Raw genomic sequence first — 8,750 nt, forward strand, 5'->3', positions numbered from 1 at the left:
TGAGCACTTGATGCATAATCCTTTTTTGGATCAGCTGGTGTTTTGCATTATATTTTCCCTGTCATGGGATAATTTCATCTTCCTGAAGTGTTGTGCCAAACACAAAACAACAACAACAAAAAATACGTGGAGAAATACCAATTTTTCAGTACTGATGAAGGGAAAAAAAGATGGCAAGTGGAGAAATTTGAGGAACCTGTAATATATGAGAAAATCATCAATCCCAGGTGCCACAATTCAGAATTTCATTTTCTGTGAGTCTAGAATGATTACAGGTGTACAGAAATGGATTTCCAGTGTCATTTCAAGGAAATCTGTGGTCTCAAGTTAAAGCTTTCACAAAGGTTTCATGGCTCTCTCGCGTCAACTCTTCCAGGGGAGATGTGTTAGGCTTTGGAGATGGTGAAGAAATGTGCAATACTCATTATTATTAACTGCATAGATTAAAGGTCATGACCAGGTCAATGAGATATTTATGCACCCTTAAACTGTAAAAATGGTACCACTGGATTAGCAGCTAATGGCCTTTAGCTTTATTCTTGGTAGAATGAAATAAAGTAACAAAGATCTCAATCCCATTATTAGGGGTATGGTGGCTACATTACATCGATGATCCTCAAATCCAGCGAGCGGCTCTTCAAGTGTGGAGCTGTGGTGGCACCAATCACAGATATGAAGTTATATGGTGAGTGCTCCCTGCCCTAAACCTGTGTGATAGTTTATTCAGAATACCTGTTATTTATTTTAACTAAGGGCAGATAATGCAACAATATTAATGAGGTTTCACCTCACTGTCTTGGTCTGTTTTTCAAATGAAAGTAAAGCTGACACTGGGAGAGTTCACCAGAACCCACAATAGGCACAGTATTATTGACAGCACTGATTTTGCAGTCATTTACCTCATTTTAACTAGTTTCCTAAGAATCCTTTAGGTATACAAGCATGAATCAAGTCTTGAATTAGGAATGAATCTTTTAAGGTTAGTAGTGAATTCCCTACAATATCAACCATGTTGTCATTCAGTCACAGGTTATTTGGTTCTGTATGTGAAGTTTTGGGCACAGGCTGTGAACTGTGATACACAGGAAACCAGACCAGATTACTTTAATGGTCTGTTAGACTTTGGGTTTTAGCTTGTGCTTTGGTTTGGGTTTTTTCTGTTGTTGGCTGGGGTTTTTATTTTGTGAGGAGAGATGGTTGGGTATTGGTTGGTTTCTTTTTTTAACTATTTAAAAGTGGGTTTAAATGGTGCATCAAAATGGTACATTGAGTGTCTCTAAATGAACATCTCGAATTCATGGCTTAAATAGCTTCTGACTCTAGGTCAGAAATGATGAGTTTTAAAATAGAAATAACTTGGAATTCACAAGGTCTGTTGTTTTGGTTTTTTTTATTTTTACAGCATCAGCTTTTTCAGAAAGATACCTTGGGATTCCATCAAAAGAGGAAATTACTTATCAGGTAATTTTGTATAAACAAGTAACCTAAAATGACCATTTTACTCTCAAAATGCAATTCAGTTACAGTTTTGTGTGTGTTTGTTCACTAGGCATCCAGCGTATTACACAATCTTCATGGTTTAAAAGAAGTGGATTTGCTAATAGTTCATGGGACAGCTGATGGTAAGTGATTACAGATGCAACTAATTTGGAGTCAGAGTGTCCAATAGGCAGGCATTCAAGGGCTGATGAGGCACACACCTAGCAAGTACATTTGCAGTTTCATTTTCCCTCTAATAGGATTTTTTATTTTGTTTCAACTGTCACTTCTAGCTCTGAACTGGTGACGCTTTTCTTTGCTGAGGATTTGCACCTTTTAGGTGCTGTATGTTCTAATTTGTTTAAATCTTGTGGACCACTGTGTTGCTAGTGAAAGGTATTATATGAATTATTAATAGAAAAACATACATTTTTAATGTTGTTTTAAATTCATAGAAATTCTGCAGAATTTTCAGTACAGCTGGTGAAGTACATCTCCAAATGGGAAGTTAATCTTTTCATCTAATTAATTACAAGGTAGTGCCAAAGCTTCTGAAGCTGAAGCTACACAGAACCTTTTAATAGCACCAATACTTTTAGCAGTAGATTAAGACAGAGAATGAGTAATGCAGGATAAGTTCTAGCACTTTAGATGGAATCATAAGATTCATCAATTGAGATAATTTGTAATTGCAGATTTAACTGCAGTGTATTTTTCTGAACGTTCTTAACTGAAGTAAGTCTAAAGAATGAGCTTTGATGCAGGCCCAAATTACAGTGATGCAAACAGCTGCTCTGTACAGACTGACATGCCTGCTTCTTTCCCAGTATTTTCTGGTGGATGTGGGATAACACAAGGTTTCTTACTCCTCAGTCTGAAGTGATAAGTGCCTCACAGAGGTGACAGTGCTCAGGCACAGCTGGCAGAGTGCCAGCCTGTCACCCCAGTGTGGCTTGCCAAACCTGTGTTACAGATCCAAAGTGCAACCAGAGCAGTGCAAATACTGCCCAGTGCCTCTCCCCAGAGCACAGGGGAGAGGGATGAAAATATACTGGGTGACTGAGAAGGGATGAGAGGCTCAAGCTTTGCTGATTGCAACAGGCAGCAATTTCTCCCCCTCTGAACTGAGCACTGGAGGGAATGGGGACTTTGATAGATGTCTGAGCAAAGCAGGGTGCTCTGGCCTGGGAGTCTGACTGCCTGCTGCCCTTGCTCGATACCACATCCAGTGACACTGCCCAGCCCACCCACAGCCTAAACTCTGCAGAGTTAGGACATGGTAATAATGGTTTTGCCACACAAAACTCAGGTTACTGGTAGGTTCCAGAAAGTCCATTACCTAAAGAAGTGTGGGCTGTAATGACCCTGTGCAAGCAATAGAGAATTCAGTGTGCTTTCCTTCAAGCAAATTATAAAATGCCACAATGTTCACACAGAATGGTTTTTCACATCTCTAAGCTATCACAGTGTGTGTAAATCAAAGGTAAGCAGAGCAGTCCTCACAAAGTGTGTGGAAAGTGTGGCTTCCCTTGGGGCTTCCAGCTCCTTCTCCAAAACCTCTGCTGTAACACCCTGTTGCTGGTGGGGCTGGCCTTAAAGATAGTCAGCTTCAGATCCAGTAATTACAGAGCCTGGAAATATTTCCAGCCAAAGTTGTGTAACAGATAAGTATTTCATATTACTGTAGCTGTTTCTAATAATATCAAATGTTTTCTTGCAGCTAAAGTTCACTTCCAGCATTCAGCAGAACTAATTAAGCGTCTAATAAAAGCTGGGGCTAATTACACTATGCAGGTATGTGCACCTGTGACTTTTCCTATAAACACAGTTGAACATTTAACTTCCTGTTGCTATTTCTTCACTGCAAAGGACCCTCTCTACCACAACACAGTGGTATTACCTCAGTTTGCAGTTAGAACTCTGGTTAATCCCATTTTCCTCACTGTTGGTATGGACATCAGGAGCTATATCATCTTGTCATTCTCCTGGGCTCTTCCTCCTCTCTCTCATCTTTCTTTTTTCCTCCTGTTATCCTACAATTTTATACAAAGTGCTCTGGAATCCATAGGCGTTCTTTATAACACGGGGATGTCACTACTTTGGGTCCCTTTTTACGTAAAATGGTATTGGGTCACATGAGAGTAATTTCCCCTTATTTTCAACGTTTAAATTCATTGAAAGAACATGACAGAGCCTCAGCCAAGGTATGGACCTGCATGGGACCCACCCAGATCATATGGATGCTGCTGGCAGAGGGTTTTGATTGAATTAGTATCTCCAAATATCCCTGGTGCTGGACTCTGCAAATCTTGACCTTACTGGGCTTTAGGTGATCCTGTAGTTTCCACTGGAGTGTGTGAGCTCACATCAGGGAGGAGGAGGCAAGAAGGGGGTTGGTGCCACTTAAGGAAGGGAAAAGGACTTCAAATGTAGAAAATGTTCCTTCTGCCTTTGTGGTTTCAGCTGAGGGGATGTGAAGGCCTGTGGAGAGAGGAAGAAGCAAGAATGACAGAGTTCTCCCTGAAGAGCCCTGTTGAGCCATTCTCATGCAACCTTGTGATCACCTGGCTTTGAGGAGGCAGCTGAAGCTTTTTGCCTCAGGCCTCCTCAGGTCTCTTGTCTGGTGGCCTGGATTTCTTCATTCAGCCTGCAAATGTTTGCTCAGCCTCACTTGGGAGAAATCCCCAGTGGAATTTAAGAGATAAAAATGCCCACATCCACCCTAGGAGAGAGAAGATGGGCTTTGGACCAGATAGGAAGATAGTTAAAAATATGAATAAAAAGGGTTTTTGCCAAACACTTAGAAGCTGAGATATTGAGAGGTCCCTAAAAGCATGAGGTAATTAATCCTCATGGATGTTAATGGGATTTGGATGCCTAGGCACTATTGAGAGTGCCAGCTGAGTAAACTGTTGTAAGCACAATGGCTGAGAATATAAATTTCTTCACTTCTGCAGATTCCACTGCAGTGGTTGTTTTATGTAAGTTCAAATTCCAAGAGAATGAGTTTTACTTTGGGTTTTATTAGCTTTCCTTGATGCCATAAAACTAATGTTATCATCCTGTTGTCATCTAAAACATTTTGAAGATCAGAGAAAGAAAATTAGAGTCCTAAATATTTGAAAAGCCTTTAGAAGCTATTTACTTTTTTTCCTTTCTCCTCTGCCAGATCTACCCGGATGAAGGTCATAACATTGCTTCAGAGAAAAGCAAATATCACCTTTACAGCACAATCCTTGGGTTTTTTAGAGCTTGTTTAAAGGAGGAGACACCAATTTTACCACAGGAACCTGAAGAGGATGAATAAGGAAGCCTATTTGTGTAGTATTGAAGGGGACTTACTTTGCGGCTCAATAAAACCTTAAATAAAAGTGACTGTAAGATTGCAGATTCTGCAGAAGCTCAAGGGCAGCTAAAGGAGACCACAGTGGAACAGCACATTTACAGACAATGAGCTAATAAACTGGAATTCGACTACAAAAAAGTCCAAACATATTACCAAGGGACAAAACCTTTACCTTTGTGGAAGGTCAACAGTTGGTTACAGTTTCCTGGAAGAACTTAGTTTTGCATAAGTGTAGGGTTAGTGCATGTTTGTTATGTTAAGCCTCACTGTTGGTTCTGTAAGTGGTTGCTTGTTTTTTTTTATAATTTAAGTGCACATCTTTATTCATCTTTGCATAAGGCACAACCTATCATAAGTATTCTGGCCACTAATATTCTAAAAGGTGAACTGCAATCTAACACTGTAATGTTACAATAAGTGCAATTCTTCTGCTGTCTATTACACGTAAGAAACCACAGAGATAATAAAGGGCACGATATTTTCTCTAGTTTCTGCTCAAAGGGGATATTGTCTAGTGCATCATATAACATGGATATTGAAAGTTATTTCCCCCACACAATTTCAGCATTTACAATTATTACTGTACCTACTAGTAACCAATAGGGGACTTTTTGGTGGTGTGCTCTTGGTCTTTATGTATATACCCAGGAATCCCTAAGCAGAAAACCTTTTTGAGCTTGAAGAAATTTTTTCAAGATGTAATTGACAGCTGTATTTAAAACAATATCTGCAATTGAAATCATTCCCCAGTCCAAAATGTATCTATTGTTTCCTTAAAATATGTTTGAGTTGTGTTTTGGTATTGTTTATAGTAGTTAATAGTTTGCTGGTTACACTCTAATTTTAGAATATGCTACTTTGTCACATGTAAATTAGATACATAAATATTAAATTATAGTTTCACATAAAGAAAGTTTATTAACAATGTATAATGCCACTGAGTAATACTTTACTCCTCAAATGAAGACATATTTTGTATAGTGCATCTTTCTTTCCTCCCATCTGGTCTCAGATGTAATTCTGATGTTCATCAAGGTGGTGACGTAGCTCGAACACACCATTAGATTTATTCCAAGGCTGCTCATTAAGTCTCTTGCAACAAGGTTTATCTTCAACAGCATCACAAAGGAATGAAATGTTTTTCATTTGAGGCAAAGGAAGATCTGACAAGTTAGATTTTATTATTTATTCAGAGGGTGAGCCCCTCCTGCATCCACTTATTTGCCAGGGTGAAGTACAGCAATAGAAATTGAAACTATGAAATAAAAAAGGCAGCCAGTTTGGGTCTGCAGAATATTAACTCTGATCATGGAAAGCAAGTACAGTGTTGGCTTAATTTGAGATATCTTCCTGAAGGTATATGAAAACTCCTGACAGATGCTGTGCCACGTATAGGAGAATAGCTGTAGTTTTTTTATTTCTGGATATATTTCAAATACTTTCCTACCCAATTAAGGTTTAATTTCTTGCAAGATTAAAAAGAAAGTAATTTTTGAAGGTAAATATACTATTTAAGATGTAAAGTTCTGCATATTTTATGAGAATGGGAATTGTTTTTAATGTAATGAAAAATCACCTGAAGCTTTTTTACTCATCACTTCCTTCTGGAATATTTTCTTTCACTGTTAGGATTTTTTTTTATGATGCAAATAATTAATTTGTCTGAAAGGCGTGGTTTTATGGAACACTGAAAAGTCTCTTGTCTTTTAATGTTTAGTATTCCTCTTGTTTCGTTAGCAATGTTCAACTATTTTTCAATTAGTTTAATACAATTTTAATGTGCAATGATACCTTGTTTGGGTCCCAGTGTTACCACGAAGTGTGGCTTTGCTTTGTGGTATTTATAGGACTTATGGGGTACATATAGTACAGTGTAGTTAGGGTATCTATTTATGGGGGCTACTATGTGCACTGCAGTAATGTCACTCAAAACAACAACGAAAAAGTAAGAGCAGAATTCAAACAAGGTTTTACAATTCCTGTTTTCTCTGGAGGAGCGGCGCTTTCAAGTCTTCTCTTGGCCGGGCCTGCTGGTTTGTGATTTTATAAATGACACCTGTCACTCAATAAACGCTCACCTGACAGTACAGATGCTTCTCCTAACCAGCCATGGTAAATGAGTTCCCAACCCAGCTGAATTCAATGAGCAGGGTTTTCCCACTTGGAGCCAAGTGGCCATGAAGGAAACACAAGCTGCATGCACGCTCTGAGCACGGCCTCGGTGTGTGGAGGATACAGGAAAAGGCCGATTCCACCAGAATGTGCTGGTGTTTCTCTGCAGAACAGCCACTCCATGCTCGTGTTTGCTGTGTGTCACATCCAGTTGTGTTTAGTTACCTGCAAAAGGAAGCAAACAGGGCTTGTGTCTCAGCAGTAGCAAGTGCTCGGGAAATGTGTTACCCCAGATTTTGGATCCCATACCCTGTTCCCTCCTTCCCCTATAGCTCTGTTTCAGGCTCCCACTCCCTATTTATTGTACCCCAACATCCCACCTCCAATTTCCCAGACTTTGAAGTGTCCTAGGTCATGGCCTTCTGTAGGAATGCCTTTGGCAAGACTGGTACGTTTAAAAAGCGTGTTATCTGAAATCTGTGGAAATCTGGGTGGAAATGTGGTATGCTTTTAATGTTATCATTATTTCTCACACTGTCCTACAAATACAGGTATTTTTATATACATGTGTACACCAGGGTGAGCATCAGACACAGATTAATTGCTTTTACTGGTATTTTTATGCATGAGTTGAATTCGGATATTGCAAAAGTGTTTGCCAGATACAGGCTCTGCTAGTTAGACTGAAGAATTTGGTGTAGGACATTGCTTTACTTTTGCTGACCTGTTGAAATAATCCTTCCACTTACAGCACAACTGAACAGGGTTACCTGTTGGAGTCTGCATACATAACTAATGGCAATCGTTAATTACTGTAGGCGATCTACAGGAGTGAGCAAGAATTAGTACACATTGCACTAAAATAGCACAAAAAAATGTAGACTTTTTGTAGCTTATCCATTGTTAAGCACCGTGATGACATTTTGGGTCTGAAAAATTACTGTTTGATTCCGCTGTCCTTAAAATATGACACTTACTAGACTAGACCTATTAATTTATGGAAAGCTAGGGAATCAGCATATCCATTTACTGCTTGCTAGAGCTTATCTTTACCTTCTTGATTCCTCTCTCCTTTTTCTGCTACTACAACTTGCAAAATCTATGAAACCTGTAGGTCATATTGAAATTTCAATTATATTACAAAATCAGGCATAACTGCGTGTCAATTGGAATAGTTTCCCCAGACTGTTGAGTACAAAGAAAGGCTGATTATTTTTAAAAGTTAATTTATTTAATCTTTTGGCAGCAAGGACAGAATTATTTATGACCTGGTTCATTAACATCTGCTATGATTTGCTATAACCAACTGCTCCTTGTTCCTCAGTTTTTGGCACGTGTAGATCTCCCCGTGTCTGAAAGTGAAGATTATTCTCTCTGTTGTCTCAGCTCTGGCACTTTGAGTATGGAGTCCGTTAGGTTCATTTAGTTGAGAAATTGCACCTTTTAAGACAGAAGAGCTTTTATTTGATCGTAAGCCAAAGATTCTCCTTGGAAATTTGGAATATTAAATGTTGGCTCCTTTAATAAAATGCAGAGGATACAAGGTGTGACCTCGTATCCCTCCTCACAGGTTTAATAGATGAAGAAAGAAGCAAGAGGAGGATGACCCAAAGATCCTGAATACCACTTTCTTCTGCACAGCTTCAAATTACACAGGCAAGGTGCAGTGGTCCTGGTGTTTTGTATTTACTGCAAGTAACTCCTCCTGGCAAGTCAGTTGCCTCTAGGGAAGGAAGAAACTGACTGGTATTACTGCTGCATCTTCTGCAAAACATCTTCAGTGGCATTAAGATTCCTTGTCCTTGTCCTCTGG

General features: G+C 39.2%; 1 protein-coding gene across 3 annotated transcripts in view; it reads left to right on the top strand.

Moving 5' to 3' along the window:
• DPP10 (dipeptidyl peptidase like 10) overlaps positions 1 to 6,914 on the top strand; it is a 453,359-nt gene extending 446,445 nt beyond the window's left edge. For all 3 annotated transcript variants that reach the window (XM_039555127.1, XM_039555126.1, XM_039555128.1), the window contains 5 exons: positions 586 to 685; positions 1,403 to 1,461; positions 1,550 to 1,622; positions 3,200 to 3,273; positions 4,649 to 6,914. In XM_039555127.1, coding sequence (XP_039411061.1) covers positions 586 to 685; positions 1,403 to 1,461; positions 1,550 to 1,622; positions 3,200 to 3,273; positions 4,649 to 4,786 — 444 coding nt within the window. In that variant the 3' untranslated portion in view covers positions 4,787 to 6,914. The remainder of the gene's footprint in view (positions 1 to 585; positions 686 to 1,402; positions 1,462 to 1,549; positions 1,623 to 3,199; positions 3,274 to 4,648) is intronic.
• The last annotated feature ends 1,836 nt before the right edge of the window (positions 6,915 to 8,750 follow it).

The sequence above is a fragment of the Corvus cornix genome, chromosome 7 (genome assembly GCF_000738735.6).
Source record: "Corvus cornix cornix isolate S_Up_H32 chromosome 7, ASM73873v5, whole genome shotgun sequence".
NCBI classification, from domain to species: domain Eukaryota; kingdom Metazoa; phylum Chordata; class Aves; order Passeriformes; family Corvidae; genus Corvus; species Corvus cornix.